Source organism: Cyclopterus lumpus, chromosome 22 (assembly GCF_009769545.1).
Source record: "Cyclopterus lumpus isolate fCycLum1 chromosome 22, fCycLum1.pri, whole genome shotgun sequence".
Taxonomy (NCBI): Eukaryota; Metazoa; Chordata; class Actinopteri; order Perciformes; family Cyclopteridae; genus Cyclopterus; species Cyclopterus lumpus.
In genome coordinates, this window is record NC_046987.1 from 23,683,965 (window position 1) to 23,706,115 (window position 22,151).

The window sequence follows — 22,151 nt, forward strand, 5'->3', positions numbered from 1 at the left end:
GGTGTAATGATTCATATTATCCAGCAGGAGGAGCTGTGGTCTTTCACAAGGCTGATAATCAACACTGAACTCAGCAGCAAAGACAGACAGAGAGGGGGTCACAGCACACTGTATCTTAATACAGGTGAATATCAAATCTGAAAACTAAAAATTACTACTAGCCAGAAATCTAGTTGTAGTTATGGATTCAGATCTTAACCTGAACAGTGAAAGAATATTCAGACCTCGGGTCCCGTGGCCGCAGGAAATGTAGCACTCAATCAATTAAAGTTTAACAATATTTAATGGCAAAAATTATGTCATATAGCGTTCATGATCGTGGAGCTGGAAAGGGAGAGCTCTCCACAGACGGACTCCGCTGCCCCAAAGCCTCTCTCTTTTGCCAGGAGCAGGGTAGAGCCCGGGGCTGTCTCAAACCTCCCAGTCCAAAGAACACTGAACTCCAGAACAAAGGTTTGGTCATTAGTATAGCCATGCAAATGAGTTCACACCAAAAGGTTAGTTTGATTGGCTAGTTTAAACAATGGAGACGTTCTGTTCGCTAAGCTAATTAATTCTAAGATGGATGTCAAATGTCACACTTCAGGTCAGTCAGGAAGTTCCCTCCAGAATAAAACGTATTAAATTAAATTACATTACATTACATGTCATTTAGCTGACGCTTTTATCCAAAGCGACTTACAATAAGTGCATTAAACCATGAGTCCAAACTCAGAACAACAAGAATCAAGCAAGTACAATTTCTTCAATAACGTTAACTACAAAGTGCTATCAGTAAGAGACATTTAAGTACATTTACGGCTCTACCTTCCCTATTCAAGGTATAGTCGAAAAAGATGTGGTTTTAGTTTGCGACGGAAGATGTAGAGACTTTCTGCTGTCCTGATGTCAATGGGGAGCTCGTTCCACCAATGAGGAGCCAGCACAGCAAACAGTCGTGATTTTGTTGAGTGTTTAGCTCGAAGTGAAGGAGCTACAAGCTGATTGGCAGAAGCTGAGCGAAGTGAACGGGCTGGGGTGTGAGGTTAGACCATGTCCTGGGTGTGAGGTTAGACCATGTCCTGGGTGTGAGGTTAGACCATGTCCTGGGTGTGAGGTTAGACCATGTCCTGGGTGTAAGGTTAGACCATGTCCTGGGTGTGAGGTTAGACCATGTCCTGGGTGTGAGGTTAGACCATGTCCTGGGTGTGAGGTTTGACCATGTCCTGGAGGGTTAGGGTTAACCCTAACCCAGAGCCTGGACCAGAACCTGTGTCGCCTTCTGAGTGAGAAGAGGTCGTATTCTCCTGATGTTGTACAGCATGTACCTACAGGAGCGTGTTATTGCAGTAATGTTGGCAGTCAGGGAGAGTTGACTGTCGAGTGTCACACCGAGGTTCGTGGCAGTCGGAGTCGGAACCAGCACTGAGTTGTTGAAGTTAATAATCAGGTCGTGGGTGGGAGAGCCTTTTCCTGGAAGGAGGAGAAGTTCAGTCTTGTCCGGGTTAATTTTCAGGTGGTGTGCGGACATCCACTGAGAGATGTCAGTCAGACATCCACTGAGAGATGTCAGTCAGACATCCACTGAGAGATGTCAGTCAGACATCCACTGAGAGATGTCAGTCAGACATCCACTGAGAGATGTCAGACAGACATCCACTGAGAGATGTCAATCAGACATCCACTGAGAGATGTCAATCAGACATCCACTGAAAGATGTCAGACAGACATCCACTGAGAGATGTCAATCAGACATCCACTGAGAGATGTCGGTCAGACATCCACTGAGAGATGTCAATCAGACATCCACTGAAAGATGTCAGTCAGACATCCACTGAGAGATGTCAGTCAGACATCCACTGAGAGATGTCAGTCAGACATCCACTGAGAGATGTCAGTCAGACATCCACTGAGAGATGTCGGTCAGACATCCACTGAGAGATGTCAGTCAGACATCCACTGAGAGATGTCAATCAGACATCCACTGAGAGATGTCAATCAGACATCCACTGAGAGATGTCAGTCAGACATCCACTGAGAGATGTCAGTCAGACATCCACTGAGAGATGTCAGTCAGACAGGCAGAGATTCGTGCTGCTACCTGTGTTTCAGATTGGGGAAACGAGAGGATCAGTTGGGTGTCGTCAGCATAGCTGTGGTAGGTGAAGCCATGCGAGCGAATGACAGAGCCGAGAGAGTTGGTGTATTAACCTCTCTTCAGAATAAAAGTAACATCTCAGGTTTCAATCGGCATATTCTAAACAATAAAACATTCATTCTCATGCATCATACAGGTAATTGTTACATTTGTCATCAACAAACAGTTACAATAATAAAACAGTGATCATTTCTTATGCTTTATAATACATTCCTCCAGAGTATTCCTCATCATATCCCTAATTAATGATCATATCTTTCTTTATGTATTCATTTAAAACATAAACTTTCTTATTTACATGTGCAAGTATATATAAAATCCACTACAACTCTACAACAGCCATATCAAGACAATTACAAAATCAGCCTACTTTCAATTCAAATCTTATTTATTTTGTATAGCCCAAAATCACAATTTACAAATTTGCCTTAGAGGGCTTTACAATCACATATGACAACCCTGTCCCAGGACCTCACATCGGATCAGGAAAAAACTCCCTTTCACAAGAAACCTTCAGGAGAGCAACAGAGGAGGATCCCTCTCACCGGATGGACAGAAGCAATAGATTTCATGTGTACAGATGAACAGAGTTACAGAATTACATAGACCCATTTAATGAATATGACAGAATGTATGAATAATTAGTAGTAGGCATGGACCACGATCCACATTTCTACAATCCATGAAACAGAAGGAGAAAGAGAGGAGGAGGGGGGGGCGGGGCGCATCAGCAGGGCCATGACAGGAGGCCGGTCTAGGCCAGAGGATGGATGCAGGAAGCAGGGGCAAGGACCCAGGACCAGCTTCAGACACAGCCAGGTCCAATGGACCCTATGAGACGTGAAGTCACAAAAAAGTAGATTTAGTAATGTGCAATGGAGAGATGTAAATTCATCCATAGAGAGAGAAGAGGAGATAGGTGCTCAGTGTATCCTAAAACATCCCCCACCAGCCTATAAGCCTATAGCAGCATATCAAGGGGCTGGACCAGTGCAAACCTGATTCAGCCCTAACTATAAGCACTATTAAAGAGGAAAGTCTTAAGTCTATTCTTAAATGAGGTGACTGTGTCTGCCTCCAGGACTGAAAGTGGAAACTGGTTCCATAAAAGAGGAACTTGATAACATGAAGACATGAAGACAAAGAGACATGGAGACATGTAGACATGGAGACATGAAGACATGGAGACATGAAGACATAGAGACATGAAGACATAGAGACATGGAGACATAGAGACATGGAGATGTGGAGACATGGAGACATGTAGATATGTAGACATGTAGACATGGAGACATGAAGACATAGAGACATGAAGACATAGAGACATGGAGATGCGGAGACATGTAGACATGTAGACATAGATACATGAAGACATGTAGACATGAAGACATAGATACATGTAGACATGTCTACATGCAGACATGAAGACATTGAGACATGGAGACCAAGAGACATAGAGAGTTGGAGACATGAAGACCGGAGACCAAGAGACATGAAGATGTGGAGACATGAAGACATGTAGACATGGAGATGTGAAGACATGAAGACATGGTGACTTAGAGACATCAAGACATGTAGACATGGAGATGTAGAGACATGGAGACATAGAGACATGGAGACATGTAGACATGGAGACATGAAGACATTTAGACATGTAGACATGTAGACATGAAGACAAAGAGACATGAAGACATGAAGACATGTAGACATGTAGACATGAAGACATGAGGACATTTAGACATGAAGACATGTAGACATGAAGACATGAGGACATTTAGACATGTAGACATCAAGACATGTAGACATAGAGACATGTAGACAAAGAGACATGGAGACATGAAGACATGTAGACATGTAGACATGAAGACATAGATACATGTAGACATGTCTACATGCAGACATGAAGACATGGAGACATGGAGACCAAGAGACATAGAGGGTTGGAGACATGAAGACCGGAGACCAAGAGACATGAAGATGTGGAGACATGAAGACGTGTAGACATGTAGACATGGAGACATGAAGACATAGAGACATGAAGACATAGAGACATGGAGACCTGGAGACACGAAGACATGGAGACCAAGAGACATGGAGACCTAAAGACCTGGAGACATGAAGACATGGAGACCAAGAGACATGGAGACCTAAAGACCTGGAGACATGAAGACGTGGAGACCAAGAGACATGGAGACCTAAAGACGTGGACACATGAAGACATGGCAACATAGAGACATGAAGACATGAAGACAAAGAGACATGGAGACCTGGAGACATGGAGACATGAATACATGTAGACATGGAGACATGAAGACATAGAGACATGAAGACATAGAGACCTGGAGACACGAAGACATGGAGACCAAGAGACATGGAGACCTAAAGACCTGGAGACATGAAGACGTGGAGACATGGAGACATGAATACATGAAGACATGTAGACATGAAGACATGGCGACTTAGAGACATGAAGACATGTAGACATGGAGATGTAGAGACATGGAGACATAGAGACATAGAGACATAGAGACATAGAAACATGGAGACATGTAGACATGGAGACATAGAGACATAGAAACATGGAGACATGAAGACATTTAGACATTTAGACATGTAGACATCAAGACATGTAGACATCAAGACATGTAGACATCAAGACATGTAGACATGAAGACATGTAGACAAAGAGACATGAAGACATGAAGACATGTAGACATGTAGACATGAAGACATAGAGACATGAAGACATGTAGACAAAGAGACATGAAGACATGTAGACATGTAGACATGAAGACATAGAGACATGAAGACATGTAGACAAAGAGACATGAAGACATGAAGACATGTAGACATGTAGACATGAAGACATAGAGACATGAAGACATGTAGACAAAGAGACATGAAGACATGAAGACATGTAGACATGAAGACATAGATACATGTAGACATGTCTACATGCAGACATGAAGACATTGAGACATGGAGACCAAGAGACATAGAGAGTTGGAGACATGAAGACCGGAGACCAAGAGACGTGAAGACATGAAGACATGAAGACATGTAGACATGTAGACATGAAGACATAGAGACATGAAGACATGTAGACAAAGAGACATGAAGACATGAAGACATGAAGACATAGATACATGTAGACATGTCTACATGCAGACATGAAGACATTGAGACATGGAGACCAAGAGACATAGAGAGTTGGAGACATGAAGACCGGAGACCAAGAGACGTGAAGATGTGGAGACATGGAGACATGAAGACATGTAGACATGAAGACATGGAGACATGAAGACATGGAGGCATGAAGACATAGACATGAAGACATAGAGACATGGAGACCTGGAGACATGGAGACCAAGAGACATGGAGACCAAGAGACCTGGAGACCTAAAGACCTGGAGACCTAAAGAACTGGAGACATGAAGACGTGGAGACCAAGAGACATGGAGACCTAAAGACGTGGAGACATGAAGACGTGTAGACATGAAGACATGGAGACATGAAGACATGAAGACATGTAGACATGGAGGCATGAAGACATAGAGACATGAAGACATAGAGACATGGAGACCTGGAGACATGAAGACATGGAGACCAAGAGACATGGAGACCAAGAGACATGGAGACCTAAAGACCTGGAGACCTAAAGACCTGGAGACATGAAGACGTGGAGACCAAGAGACATGGAGACCTAAAGACCTGGAGACATGAAGACGTGGAGACCAAGAGACATGGAGACCTAAAGACGTGGAGACATGTAGACATGTAGACATGTAGACATGTAGACATGCGGACATGCAGACATGCAGACATGCAGACATGTAGACATGTAGACATAGAGACATGAAGACATGGAGACGTGGAGACCAAGAGACATGGAGACCTAAAGACCTGGAGACAAAGAGACATGGAGACATGGACACATGGACACATGAAGACATCAAGACATCAAGACATCAAGACATGTAGACATAGAGACCTGGAGACATGAAGACATGGCAACATAGAGATATGGAGACATGAAAACAAAGATACCTAGAGACATGGAGACCTGGAGATATGAAGAAAGAGACATGGAGACCTAATAAATATAATTATATAGTAAACATCATCTAACGTTAAACATGAGTTTGGGGCGCCACCTACAAACAGGAAGTATTATTACAGAGAGAAATGAAGGATAACACTACCAAAATAAGACTTTTGTGTAATAAGAATGAGAAATAAGAAATGTATTCTCCGTTTAAACCTGTGAAATAAACTTTATTGATAGTCACAGATCGAGCCGTATGTTTCTGATCAATGAGCAGCTGCTACGCGCACACACACACACGCACACACACACACACACACGCACGCACACACACACGCACGCACACACACACACACACACACACACACATTCCTACACAGAGACATGAATAGCAACTACTTCAGTCTGATCAAACAAACCATAGTCTGCAGCCCACCCTCACCCAACAATATTGTGTGTGTGTGGACCACCCACTCTGCAGATTAAACACAGTTCACACGACCGTCTCCTCCCTCTCTCTACTCATTCACTCTCAGCCTCTCTCTGCCTTTGTCTTCTGCTTCTGTCATTATATTAATCTACTGAACAGTGTGTGTGTGTGTGTGTGTGTGCGTGTGTGCGTGTGTGTGTGGTCGCTTCGGTTCTTGTAGAGTCTGATCAATAAGATATTGATGAATAAAAGTATTCTTATTTTGTGGATGAAAATCACATGAGGAGGTGACATCATCACCTTGCTCCACTGTATTTGAGCTCATTGTATGTTGTAACCATGGTGACATGGCCGGACATCATGGTCTGTAATAGACATTTAGTAGAACAAAGACAACAGAGAAAGACAAAAGTCTCCACAGGGAGGTAATAGAGAGTTAAAGGGACGAAAAGAAACGTCCGTCATCTTGTCTGATGTCCGTCATCTTGTCTGATGTCCGTCATCATGTCTGATGTCCGTCATCATGTCTGATGTCCGTCATCATGTCTGATGTCCGTCATCTTGTCTGATGTCCGTCATCTTGTCTGATGTACGTCATCATGTCTGATGTCTGATGTCCGTCATCTTGTCTGATGTCTGATGTCCGTCGTCATCTTGTCTGATGTCCGTCATCTTGTCTGATGTCTGATGTCCGTCATCTTGTCTGATGTCCGTCATCATGTCTGATGTCTGATGTCCATCATCATGTCTAATGTCCGTCATCATGTCTGATGTACGTCATCATGTCTGATGTCTGATGTCCGTCATCTTGTCTGATGTCCGTCATCTTGTCTGATGTCCGTCATCTTGTCTGATCTGATGTCCGTCATCTTGTCTGATGTCCGTCATCTTGTCTGATGTACGTCATCATGTCTGATGTCTGATGTCCGTCATCTTGTCTGATGTCCGTCATCTTGTCTGATGTCCGTCATCATGTCTGATGTCCGTCATCATGTCGGATGTCTGATGTCCGTCATCTTGTCTGATGTCCGTAACCACTTCTGATGTCCGTCATCTTGTCTGATGTCCGTCATCATGTCTGATGTCCGTCATCATGTCTGATGTCTGATGTCCGTCATCTTGTCTGATCTGATGTCCGTCATCATGTCTGATGTCCGTCATCTTGTCTGATGTCCGTCATCTTGTCTGATGTCCGTCATCATGTCTGATGTCCGTCATCATGTCGGATGTCTGATGTCCGTCATCTTGTCTGATGTCCGTAACCACTTCTGATGTCCGTCATCTTGTCTGATGTCCGTCATCATGTCTGATGTCCGTCATCTTGTCTGATGTCCGTCATCATGTCTGATGTCTGATGTCCGTCATCTTGTCTGATGTCCGTCATCATGTCGGATGTCTGATGTCCGTCATCTTGTCTGATGTCCGTAACCACTTCTGATGTCCGTCATCATGTCTGATGTCCGTCATCATGTCTGATGTCTGATGTCCGTCATCATGTCGGATGTCTGATGTCCGTCATCTTGTCTGATGTCCGTAACCACTTCTGATGTCCGTCATCATGTCTGATGTCCGTCATCATGTCTGATGTCTGATGTCCGTCATCTTGTCTGATGTCTGATGTCCGTCATCTTGTCTGATGTCCGTCATCATGTCTGATGTCTGATGTCCGTCATCATGTCTGATGTCCGATGTCCGTCATCATGTCTGATGTCCGTCATCTTGTCTGATGTCCGTCATCATGTCTGATGTCCGTCATCTTGTCTGATGTCCGACATCATGTCTGATATCTGATGTCCGTCATCATGTCTGATGTCCGTCATCATGTCTGATGTCTGATGTCCGTCATCTTGTCTGATGTCCGTCATCATGTCTGATGTCCGTCATCATGTCTGATGTCTGATGTCCGTCATCATGTCTGATGTCTGATGTCCGTCATCATGTCTGATGTCCGTCATCTTGTCTGATGTCCGTCATCATGTCTCTGATGTCCGTCATCTTGTCTGATGTCCGTCATCATGTCTGATGTCCGTCATCATGTCTGATGTCCGTCATCATGTCTGATGTCCGTCATCTTGTCTGATGTCCGTCATCATGTCTCTGATGTCCATCATCATGTCTCTGATGTCTGATGTCCGTCATCATGTCGGATGTCCGTCATCATGTCTGATGTCCGTCATCATGTCTGATTTCTGATGTCCGTCATCATGTCTGATGTCTGATGTCCGTCATGTCTCTGATGTACGTCATCATGTCTGATGTCTGATGTCCGTCATCTTGTCTGATGTCCGTCATCATGTCTGATTTCTGATGTCCGACATCTTGTCTGATGTACGTCATCATGTCTGATGTCCGTCATCATGTCTGATGTCTGATGTCCGTCATCTTGTCTGATCTGATGTCCGTCATCTTGTCTGATGTCCGTCATCATGTCTGATGTCTGATGTCCGTCATCTTGTCTGATGTCCGTCATCTTGTCTGATGTCCGACAACATGTCTGATGTCTGATGTCCGTCATCATGTCTGATGTCCGTCATCTTGTCTGATGTCCGTCATCATGTCTCTGATGTCCATCATCATGTCTCTGATGTCTGATGTCCGTCATCATGTCGGATGTCCGTCATCATGTCTGATGTCCGTCATCATGTCTGATTTCTGATGTCCGTCATCATGTCTGATGTCTGATGTCCGTCATCATGTCTCTGATGTACGTCATCATGTCTGATGTCTGATGTCCGTCATCTTGTCTGATGTCCGTCATCTTGTCTGATGTCCGTCATCATGTCTGATTTCTGATGTCCGACATCTTGTCTGATGTCCGTCATCTTGTCTGATGTACGTCATCATGTCTGATGTCCGTCATCATGTCTGATGTCTGATGTCCGTCATCTTGTCTGATCTGATGTCCGTCATCTTGTCTGATGTCCGTCATCATGTCTGATGTCTGATGTCCGTCATCTTGTCTGATGTCTGATGTCCGTCATCTTGTCTGATGTCCGTCATCATGTCTGATGTCCGTCATCTTGTCTGATGTCTGATGTCCGTCATCTTGTCTGATGTCCGTCATCATGTCTGATGTCCGTCATCATGTCTGATGTCCGATGTCCGTCATCATGTCTGATGTCCGTCATCTTGTCTGATGTCCGTCATCATGTCTCTGATGTCCGTCATCTTGTCTGATGTCCGTCATCTTGTCTGATGTCCGACATCATGTCTGATGTCTGATGTCCGTCATCATGTCTGATGTCCGTCATCTTGTCTGATGTCCATCATCATGTCTGATGTCCGTCATCTTGTCTGATGTCCGACATCATGTCTGATGTCTGATGTCCGTCATCATGTCTGATGTCCGTCATCTTGTCTGATGTCCATCATCATGTCTGATGTCCGTCATCTTGTCTGATGTCCATCATCTTGTCTGATGTCCATCATCATGTCTGATGTCCGTCATCTTGTCTGATGTCCGTCATCATGTCTGATGTCCGTCATCATGTCTGATGTCTGATGTCCGTCATCATGTCTGATGTCCGTCATCTTGTCTGATGTCCGTCATCATGTCTGATGTCCGTCATCATGTCTGATGTCTGATGTCCGTCATCATGTCTGATGTCCGTCATCTTGTCTGATGTCCGTCATCATGTCTCTGATGTCCATCATCATGTCTCTGATGTCTGATGTCCGTCATCATGTCGGATGTCCGTCATCATGTCTGATTTCTGATGTCCGTCATCATGTCTGATGTCCGTCATCTTGTCTGATGTCTGATGTCCGTCATCTTGTCTGATGTCCGTCATCATGTCTGATTTCTGATGTCCGTCATCATGTCTGATGTCCGTCATCTTGTCTGATGTCTGATGTCCGTCATCTTGTCGGATGTCCGTCATCATGTCTGATGTCCGTCATCTTGTCTGATGTCCATCATCTTGTCTGATGTCCATCATCATGTCTGATGTCCTTCATCTTGTCTGATGTCCGTCATCATGTCTGATGTCCGTCATCATGTCTGATGTCTGATGTCCGTCATCATGTCTGATGTCCGTCATCTTGTCTGATGTCCATCATCATGTCTGATGTCCGTCATCTTGTCTGATGTCCATCATCTTGTCTGATGTCCATCATCATGTCTGATGTCCGTCATCTTGTCTGATGTCCGTCATCATGTCTGATGTCCGTCATCATGTCTGATGTCTGATGTCCGTCATCATGTCTGATGTCCGTCATCTTGTCTGATGTCCGTCATCATGTCTGATGTCCGTCATCATGTCTGATGTCTGATGTCCGTCATCATGTCTGATGTCCGTCATCTTGTCTGATGTCCGTCATCATGTCTCTGATGTCCATCATCATGTCTCTGATGTCTGATGTCCGTCATCATGTCGGATGTCCGTCATCATGTCTGATTTCTGATGTCCGTCATCATGTCTGATGTCCGTCATCTTGTCTGATGTCTGATGTCCGTCATCTTGTCTGATGTCCGTCATCATGTCTGATGTCTGATGTCCGTCATCATGTCTGATGTCCGTCATCTTGTCTGATGTCCGTCATCATGTCTCTGATGTCCATCATCATGTCTCTGATGTCTGATGTCCGTCATCATGTCGGATGTCCGTCATCATGTCTGATGTCCGTCATCATGTCTGATTTCTGATGTCCGTCATCATGTCTGATGTCTGATGTCCGTCATCATGTCTCTGATGTACGTCATCATGTCTGATGTCTGATGTCCGTCATCTTGTCTGATGTCCGTCATCTTGTCTGATGTCCGTCATCATGTCTGATTTCTGATGTCCGACATCTTGTCTGATGTCCGTCATCTTGTCTGATGTACGTCATCATGTCTGATGTCCGTCATCATGTCTGATGTCTGATGTCCGTCATCTTGTCTGATCTGATGTCCGTCATCTTGTCTGATGTCCGTCATCATGTCTGATGTCTGATGTCCGTCATCTTGTCTGATGTCCGTCATCTTGTCTGATGTCTGATGTCCGTCATCTTGTCTGATGTCCGTCATCATGTCTGATGTCCGTCATCTTGTCTGATGTCTGATGTCCGTCATCTTGTCTGATGTCCGTCATCATGTCTGATGTCCGTCATCATGTCTGATGTCCGATGTCCGTCATCATGTCTGATGTCCGTCATCTTGTCTGATGTCCGTCATCATGTCTCTGATGTCCGTCATCTTGTCTGATGTCCGTCATCTTGTCTGATGTCCGACATCATGTCTGATGTCTGATGTCCGTCATCATGTCTGATGTCCGTCATCTTGTCTGATGTCCATCATCATGTCTGATGTCCGTCATCTTGTCTGATGTCCGACATCATGTCTGATGTCTGATGTCCGTCATCATGTCTGATGTCCGTCATCTTGTCTGATGTCCATCATCATGTCTGATGTCCGTCATCTTGTCTGATGTCCATCATCTTGTCTGATGTCCATCATCATGTCTGATGTCCGTCATCTTGTCTGATGTCCGTCATCATGTCTGATGTCCGTCATCATGTCTGATGTCTGATGTCCGTCATCATGTCTGATGTCCGTCATCTTGTCTGATGTCAGTCATCATGTCTGATGTCCGTCATCATGTCTGATGTCTGATGTCCGTCATCATGTCTGATGTCCGTCATCTTGTCTGATGTCCGTCATCATGTCTCTGATGTCCATCATCATGTCTCTGATGTCTGATGTCCGTCATCATGTCGGATGTCCGTCATCATGTCTGATTTCTGATGTCCGTCATCATGTCTGATGTCCGTCATCTTGTCTGATGTCTGATGTCCGTCATCTTGTCTGATGTCCGTCATCATGTCTGATTTCTGATGTCCGTCATCATGTCTGATGTCCGTCATCTTGTCTGATGTCTGATGTCCGTCATCTTGTCGGATGTCCGTCATCATGTCTGATTTCTGATGTCCGTCATCATGTCTGATGTCCGTCATCTTGTCTGATGTCTGATGTCCGTCATCTTGTCGGATGTCCGTCATCTTGTCTGATGTCCATCATCATGTCTGATGTCCGTCATCTTGTCTGATGTCCGACATCATGTCTGATGTCTGATGTCCGTCATCATGTCTGATGTCCGTCATCTTGTCTGATGTCCATCATCATGTCTGATGTCCGTCATCTTGTCTGATGTCCATCATCTTGTCTGATGTCCATCATCATGTCTGATGTCCGTCATCTTGTCTGATGTCCGTCATCATGTCTGATGTCCGTCATCATGTCTGATGTCTGATGTCCGTCATCATGTCTGATGTCCGTCATCTTGTCTGATGTCCGTCATCATGTCTGATGTCCGTCATCATGTCTGATGTCTGATGTCCGTCATCATGTCTGATGTCCGTCATCTTGTCTGATGTCCGTCATCATGTCTCTGATGTCCATCATCATGTCTCTGATGTCTGATGTCCGTCATCATGTCGGATGTCCGTCATCATGTCTGATTTCTGATGTCCGTCATCATGTCTGATGTCCGTCATCTTGTCTGATGTCTGATGTCCGTCATCTTGTCTGATGTCCGTCATCATGTCTGATTTCTGATGTCCGTCATCATGTCTGATGTCCGTCATCTTGTCTGATGTCTGATGTCCGTCATCTTGTCGGATGTCCGTCATCATGTCTGATTTCTGATGTCCGTCATCATGTCTGATGTCCGTCATCTTGTCTGATGTCTGATGTCCGTCATCTTGTCGGATGTCCGTCATCATGTCTGATTTCTGATGTCCGTCATCATGTCTGATGTCCGTCATCTTGTCTGATGTCTGATGTCCGTCATCATGTCTGATGTCCGTCATCATGTCTGATGTCTGATGTCCGTCATCATGTCTGATTTCTGATGTCCGTCATCATGTCTGATGTCTGATGTCCGTCATCATGTCGGATGTCCGTTGTAGTGTCACGGGCTGTCGCTAGGACAGGCTAGCCTGGGGCGGTGCAAAGAGAGAGATGAACACAGGCACGTCCGAGGGTATTTAACAAAAAGTCCAGGTTTATTTCCCATCCCACCAGCAAGGTAACATCCAAAAACAACAAAGTATCAAAAAAAGGTCCAGTTAGATAACACAAAACATCCCGGAGGAGAACGTGGTTAATTAATCAAACAAAAACTCAATCCTGGTGAATCCAGGCTACGAGGTCCTCTCCCTTGTTGTCCTCTTCCAGGTGCTCGTGGGTTCACCTTCCGCTCTCCTTTCTCCTTCCCAGGTGCTCTCCCTTAAGTCTCCCAGCCCTGCCTCAATCAGGTGCCTTAAGCAGCTGCAGCTGGGTGAGCGGTGAGGCAGGCTGGGAGATGTAGTTTTTGCACTGGTGGCCACTCTGTAGCGCCCCTCCACTACCTGTCCCCTTGTGATGCCACACCGTCATCATGTCGGATGTCCGTCATCATGTCTCTGATGTCCGTCATCATGTCTCTGATGTCTGATGTCCGTCATCATGTCGGATGTCCGTCATCATGTCTGATGTCCGTCATCATGTCGGATGTCCGTCATCATGTCTGATGTCCGTCATCATGTCGGATGTCCGTCATCATGTCTCTGATGTCCGTCATCATGTCTGATGTCCGTCATCATGTCTCTGATGTCTGATGTCCGTCATCATGTCTCTGATGTCCGTCATCATGTCTCTGATGTCTGATGTCCGTCATCATGTCTGATGTCCGTCATCATGTCTCTGATGTCTGATGTCCATCATCATGTCTGATGTCCGTCATCTTGTCTGATGTCCGTCATCATGTCTCTGATGTCTGATGTCCATCATCATGTCTGATGTCCGTCATCTTGTCTGATGTCCGTCATCTTGTCTGATGTCCGTCATCATGTCTCTGATGTCCGTCAACATGTCTGATGTCTGATGTCCATCATCATGTCTGATGTCCGTCAACATGTCTGATGTCCGTCATCATGTCTCTGATGTCTGATGTCCATCATCATGTCTGATGTCCGTCATCTTGTCTGATGTCCGTCATCATGTCTCTGATGTCCGTCATCTTGTCTGATGTCCGTCATCATGTCTCTGATGTCCGTCATCTTGTCTGATGTCCGTCAACATGTCTGATGTCTGATGTCCATCATCATGTCTGATGTCCGTCAACATGTCTGATGTCCGTCATCATGTCTCTGATGTCTGTCTCTGTCTCTTTGTCTGTCTATCTCTCTCTCCGCCTGTTTGTCTGTCTGTCTGTCTTTCTCTTTCTGTCTCTCTCTCGGTCTGTCTGTCTCTTCCTCTCTCTTTCTGTCTGTCTGTCTTCCTGTCTCTCTCTCTCTCTCTCTCTTTCTCTTTCTGTCTCTGTCTGTCTGTCTCTTCCTCTCTCTTTCTGTCTGTCTGTCTTCCTGTCTCTCTCTCTCTCTCTCTCTTTCTCTTTCTGTCTCTGTCTGTCTGTCTCTCCCTATCTCTTTCTGTCTCTCTTTTTCTCTGTCTGTATGACTCTCTATGACTTAGATATGAAAATAGTTGCTGCTTATTTTTCATTTGATCATCTAATTGATGAATAGACTAATTGTTTCAGCTCAAACAAAAACAAACAGTGGATGAAAAGTCAGATTGACTCTCGCGGTTGTAAATCAGTACTTACTGTATGTATGCATTAATATATTAATATATATCAGTGTGTGTGTGTGTGTGTCTCCCTCGGCTTAACGTCGGTATCTAAATTCATGTGCGGCGGCGTGGCAGCGGCAGCGTGGTGGCGGGCGGATCACAGGCGGATTGTGTTGGATTTGAGCTGAAGCCTCTTTAATCATCGTAACACCGTCATTAATATTCATGCAGTCAGCTGGAACACCCGACACTCACTGCACCAAACTTTCTGCACAAAATGTATTAAATACAGCTTAAAAAATTAATGGACTTTAGTTTATATTACATGAAGAAGAAGGGGGTAGGAGGGGAGACAAACCTCCCCCGCCTCCCCCCTCTTCTCCTCATTGGTTCATGTAGATTGGTCCTCTGATTGGCCTTTGTAGTTTCCCTTTTTTCTGCAGATTTTACCATCTTTGACGAGACTTCAAAGCGAGCGCGAGGCATGGATGGTCATTTAGAAGGATTTAACACATTATCACTTCTGTAATTGTACATGAATAATAAGGAGTGCCGCCGCGCTCAATTAGCTCTGAGTCCACAAGATGGGGGGGGGGGCATAGGACGACAGGAAATGAGAAAAGTTTGAAAGTGACAATGTTCAATTTTTCTATAGATGTAATACCGCAAAACTAGGACCACGACCAAAACCAGAACCAGGTCCAGGACCCATCACAAGCAACCATTTAAACGATTAATTCACTCGCTTCTACACAAAATCAGATTCATCACTTTCACACAGATGTGATCACTTGTCAGAGGTCTTAACAATCACGACGTACCCTATCAGAACCAGGACTTCCTATCCTGTTCATGAATGTTGGACGTGGCGATCTTCATAATGGACAGCACTTTAAAGTTGAATAAAACTAATGGATACTGTTTTCTCAATAATGAAACTGGAAACAGTCTGGAACCAGTTTGGCTTTCCCCAGTGATATAGATGGTGTTCAAGAGAGATGTTGTCTTTTAATCAGACCAGCTTGGTTTCTATTGTCTGGTCTGTATTTCCTGAAATTTAGTTTGAAGAAGCTCTTGGACTTCCTGTGGGACGTCCTGTTGGACTTTCTCTTGGGCTTCCTCTTTGACTCTCTGTTGATCTTCCTGTTGGGCTTCCTATTGGACGTACTATTGGACTTCCTCTTGGACTTCTTGTTGGGCTTCCTATTGGGCTTCTTCTTGGACTTCCTGGGTGACTTTCTGTTGGGCTTCCTCTTTCTGTCTGATTTCTAAGGAAGTCCAGGCTCTTCATCTTGATGTGTTTGAATGTGAAGACTTTTGGTTTTCATGTTGTGAAAAGGACATCTGAAGACCCTTGAGGACATCTAAAGGCACTTAATGAGGTCTGAAGACACGTAAGGATGTCTACAGACACGCGAGGACGCTGAAGGACTCTTAAGGACCTCTGAAGACATCTGAGGACATCTGAAGACACATGAGGACATCTGAAGACAGATGAGGACATTTGAAGAGACGTGAAGACATCTTAAGAAACTTGAGGATGTCTGAAGAGACATGAAGACATCTAAAGACACTTGAGGACGTCTGAAGTCTCTTAAGGAGGTCTGAAAACACGTGAGGATGTCTAAAGACACGTGAAGACGCCTAAAGACACTTGAGGACATCTAAAGACACATGAGCATGTCTGAAGACACTTGAGGACGTCTGAAGACACTTGAGAATGTTAGAAGAGACGTGAAGAAATCTGAAGACTCATGAGGACATCGAAAGACACTTGAGGACGTCTGAAGTCTCTTAAGGATGTCTGAAGATACGTGAGGACGTCTAAAGACTTATGGCAGTCTGAAGACACGTGAGGACGTCTGAAGACATGTGAGGACGTGAGGAGGTCTGAAGACACTTGAGGATGCATGGAAAAACGAGGACATCTGAAGACACATGAGGACCTCTGAAGACACGTGAAGACATCTGAGGACACATGAGGACATCTGAAGAGACGTGAAGACATCTTAAGAAACTTGAAGACGTCTGAAGAGACATGAAGATATCTAAAGACACTTGAGGACGTCTGAAGACTCTTAAGGAGGTCAGCACAGAGACAGAACTGGTGAAAATTTCAAATTACCTCCTAATTGCATCAGATAAAGGACTCATCTCTGTACTTGTCTTGTTAGACCTTAGTGCTGATAAAGGACTCATCTCTGTACTGGTCTTGTTTGACCTTAGTGCTGATAAAGGACTCATCTCTGTACTGGTCTTGTTAGACCTTGGTGCTGATAAAGGACTCATCTCTGTACTGGTCTTGTTAGACCTTAGTGCTGATAAAGGACTCATCTCTGTACTGGTCTTATTAGACCTTAGTGCTGCGTTCGACACCATTGATCATGACATCCTATTACAGAGACTGGATCAGTCGATTGGCATTTCAGGTACCGCACTAAGTTGGTTTAAATCCTATTTATCAGATCGATCTCAATTTGTATTTGTAAACGATGAAGCCTCAATGACCACCAACGTTATTACGGAGTTCCACAAGGTTCTGTGCTTGGACCAATTTTTATTTACCTTTTATATATGGTTCCTTTGGGCAACATTATAAGGAAACACTCCATAAACTTACATTGTTATGCAGATGATACTCAATTATATCTATCGATCAAACCAGAGGAGACCAACCAGCTCGCTAAAATTCAAGAATGTCTTAAAGACATGAAAACATAGATGACCTGCAACTTCCTGATGTTAAACTCAGACAAAACTGAAGTTATTTTACTGGCCCTGAACACCTCAGAGATCAATTATCTGGTGATGTGGTTTCTGTAGATGGCATTGCCCTGGCATCCAACACCACTGTAAAGAATCTCTAGTTATCTTTGACCGAGACTTGTCCTTTAACTCCACGTTAAGCAAATCTCAAGGATTGCATTTTTTCATCTACGTAACATTTCAAAAATCAGGCACATCTTGTCTCAAAAAGATGCAGAAAAGCTGGTTCACGCGTTTGTTACTTCCAGACTAGATTACTGCAACTCCTTATTATCAGGCTGCTCTAATAAGTCTCTTAAGTCCCTCCAGTTGATCCAGAATGCTGCAGCTCGTGTACTCACAAAAACTAAGAAAAGAGATCACATGACTCCTGTATTAGCTGCTCTGCACTGGCTCCCTGTAAAATCAAGAATCACATTTAAAATTCTTCTCCTCACCTACAAAGCCTTGATTGGTGATGCACCATCATATCTTAAGGAGCTTGTAGTACCATATTGCCCCACTAGAGAGCTGCGCTCACTAAATGCGGGGCTACTTGTGGTTCCTAGAGTCCTAAAAAGTAGGATGGGAGCCAGAGCCTTCAGTTATCAAGCTCCTCTTTTATGGAACCAGCTTCCACTTTCAGTCCGGGAGGCAGACACAGTCACCTCATTTAAGAATAGACTTAAGACTTTCCTCTTTAATAGTGCTTATAGTTAGGGCTGAATTAGGTTTGCCCTGGTCCAGCCCCTTGATATGCTGCTATAGGTTTATAGGCTGCTGGGGGACGTTTTAGGATACACTGAGCACCTGAAGGTTCCTTCCTTTTATCCCCGTGAAAGGTTTTTTTCTATTTCTTGGGAGTTTTTCCTGATCCAATGTGAGGTCCTGGGACAGGGATATCGTAAGTTTACAGATTGTAAAGCCCTCTGAGGCAAATTCGTAATTTGTGATATTGGGCTATACAAAATAAACTGAATTGAATTGAATGAGGACATCTGAAGAGAGGTGAAGACATCTTATGAAACTTGAGAACATCTGAAGAGACATGAAGACATCTAAAGACACTGGAGGACGTCTGAAGACTCTTAAGGTGGTCTGAAGACATGTGAGGACGTCTAAAGACACCTGAGGACGTCTGAAGATACATGAGGATGTCGGAAGACACATGAGGACGTCGGAAGATACTTGAGGATGTCTGAAGACTCTTAAGGAGGTGTGAAGAAACTTGAGGAGGTCTGAAGACACGTGAGGACGTCGGAAGACACTTGAGGACATCTGAAGACACTAGATGTACAGAGCTCTTCACACACACACACACACACACACACACACACACACACACCTATTGAAGGGTCTGAATAATCTGTGTGTTTTGTTGTTTACTTTTGACTTAAGTGTTTAACATTTCTGCCTCCTTTAATTACACCTCAGGAGCTCCGCTCTTAATGAAAGCCGTTAGTCGACCTTAACGAGGCCTTAACGAGATATTAGAGGTGTGTTTGCTCTGCTGATGAGCTGCAAGTATTTCGAAAGCTCGACATGACGACAGGATTACTGCTCGCTAATGATTAATTAATAATGAATAAAGACAGAGAAGGAAAGAGACAGACAGATGAAGACACAGAAAGATGGTTTAATGTAAACAGTTTTGTTTTCTTCAGATAATCCCAAAGTGAACGAGGAGCTGCGGCAGCGTCTGCCCTCACCTGCAACACAACAACTCAGCAGCCCTGACAGGTAGAACATTTCTAAGGGTTTTTGCAGTTTGAAAGACAAACCGCATATTTTATTGACTATTTGACCCAAATGGCCTTGACTCAGTCACACTAACTAGCATCTACCGAACGAGCTGGAGAATTTCTTCAACTCTTCCAGTAAAACTATCCTCCACTTACGTTTATGTGACCTAATGCCAGTTTGATAAAACCACGGGATTGCTTAGACAATACTACAAGAGATTAAAAAAAAATACTCCTGATGATCTATTAATCTAACTTTGGACTACTCTACATGTTAATCTACACGCTACTCTACATGTTAATCTACATGTTATTCTACATGTTAATCAACATGTTATTCTACATGTTAAACTATATATTAATCTACATGTTACTCTACATGTTAATCTACATGTTATTCTACATGTTAATCTACATGTTACTTTACATGTCTACATGTTACTCTACATGTTATATTACATGTTACTCTACATGTTAATCAACATGTTACTCTACACGCTACTCTACATGTTAATCTACATGTTATTCTACATGTTAATCAACATGTTATTCTACATGTTAAACTATATATTAATCTACATATTACTCTACATGTTAATCTACATGTTATTCTACATGTTAATCTACATGTTATATTACATGTTACTCTACATGTTATTCTACATGTTAATATACATGTTACTCTAGATGTTTATCTATATGTTACTCTACATGTTACTCAACATTTTAATCTACATGTTACTCTACATGTTAATCTACATGTTACTCTACATGTTAATCTACATGTTACTCTACATGTTAACCTACATGTTAATCTATATATTAATCTACATGTTACTCTACATGTTACTCTACTTCTTAGTCTACATGTTACTCTACATGTTGGACCTGCTGTTTGTGATGTGATATCAATATATGTTGAAAATATATGTTTTAGTCACTTTTGCCTCTGACTAGAGGCAAAAGAAAAACACTTTTAAACGCTTTTTAAACTACGGTATATTAATAAACTGATAATCTCTCGGTTCTTAGAGTATAAAGAGAAATAGAGGGTTTATCCTCTGGAGAGTTCAGTTTTCTGCGGAGTTCACAAATCTTTTTTCTGATTTACAGATCTGGGTCCCACCTGAGCCTGGACCAGACTGACCCTCCTCGGGGTAATCTATTCATTCATTAATTTATCATACATTCATTCATTATTCATTCACTGATTCATTCATCCATTAATTCATTAATTTCTCCATTCATTTATTTATTCATTCATCATTCATCCATTGATTCATTCACCATCATTACTCATTAATTCACTGTTTATTAATTTACTCTCATCCATCATTCGTTCACCATTAATTCCCCTTCATTCATTCATCATTCATTCATCATTCATTCCCCATCATTCATTCACCATCATTCGTTCTCCATCATTCATCCATCCATCCATCGTGGCCAGTTGGGAGATATAATTCCTCCAGCATGTTTTGGGTCTTCCCCGGGGTCTCCTCGCAGTTGGGCCGGAGAACCTCTAGTGGGAGGCGTCCAGGAGGCATCCTGATTAGATGCCTGAACTACCTCAGCTGACTCCTTTCCACACGAAGGAGTAGCGCCTCCAAGTTCCCTCCTGATGTCCAATCTCCTTACCCTATCTTTAAGGCTGAACCCGGTACCCCTACGGAGGAAATTCATCTCCTTACCCTATCTCTAAGGCTGAGCCCTACAGAGGAAACTCATCCCTTTACCCTATCTCTAAGGCTGAGTCCTACAGAGGAAACTCATCCCCTTACCCTATCTCTAAGGCTGAGCCCTACAGAGGAAACTCATCTCCTTACCCTATCTCTAAGGCTAAGCCTAAGGAGGAAACTCATCTCCTTACCCTATCTCTAAGGCTGAGCCCTACAGAGGAAACTCATCTCCTTACCCTATCTCTAAGGCTTAGCCCTACAGAGGAAACTCATCTCCTTACCCTATCTCTAAGGCTTAGCCCTACAGAGGAAACTCATCTCCTTACCCTATCTCTAAGGCTTAGCCCTACAGAGGAAACTCATCTCCTTACCCTATCTCTAAGGCTGAGCCCGGCACCCCTACGGAGGAAAGTCATCCCCTTACCTTATCTCTAAGGCTGAGCCCGGCACCCCTACGGAGGAAACTCATCCCCTTACCCTATCTCTAAGGCTGAGCCCGGCCATCCTACAGAGGAAACTCATCTCCTTACCCTATCTCTAAGGCTCAAAGTCCATTATTGATCTCCGGCCTCAGGTGTTCCGGTACCAGGTCCACTTTCCAGGACCACTGACTCCAAGAAGGCTATTTACTCCGAACTGCTGTTTGGTGCATAAGCACAAACAACAGTCAGAGCCTGACGCCCACAACCTGAAGGCGCAGAGAGGCGACCCTCTGGTTCTCCGTAGAGAACTCCAACACTGCGGTGCTCAGAGTATCCCACGCCTTGTGAGACCCTACTCAAACTCCTCCACTACTTTAAGGTTGCGATTCGCGGATAATGATTAATTCATCATTCAATATCA

The 22,151-nt window shown here is 43.9% G+C and overlaps 1 protein-coding gene across 17 annotated transcripts in view; it reads left to right on the forward strand.

Moving 5' to 3' along the window:
* Positions 1 to 22,151, forward strand: part of mipol1 (mirror-image polydactyly 1) — a 75,098-nt gene that overhangs the window by 16,648 nt on the left and 36,299 nt on the right. For 13 of the 17 annotated variants that reach the window (XM_034562753.1, XM_034562754.1, XM_034562752.1 and 10 more), the window contains 2 exons: positions 19,552 to 19,627; positions 20,743 to 20,786. In XM_034562753.1, the coding sequence (XP_034418644.1) occupies positions 19,552 to 19,627; positions 20,743 to 20,786 (120 nt within the window). Of the gene's footprint in view, positions 1 to 19,551; positions 19,628 to 20,742; positions 20,787 to 21,604; positions 22,110 to 22,151 lie in introns of those variants that run through there. The other 4 variants (XM_034562768.1, XM_034562770.1, XM_034562767.1 and 1 more) reach the window with 4 other exon arrangements.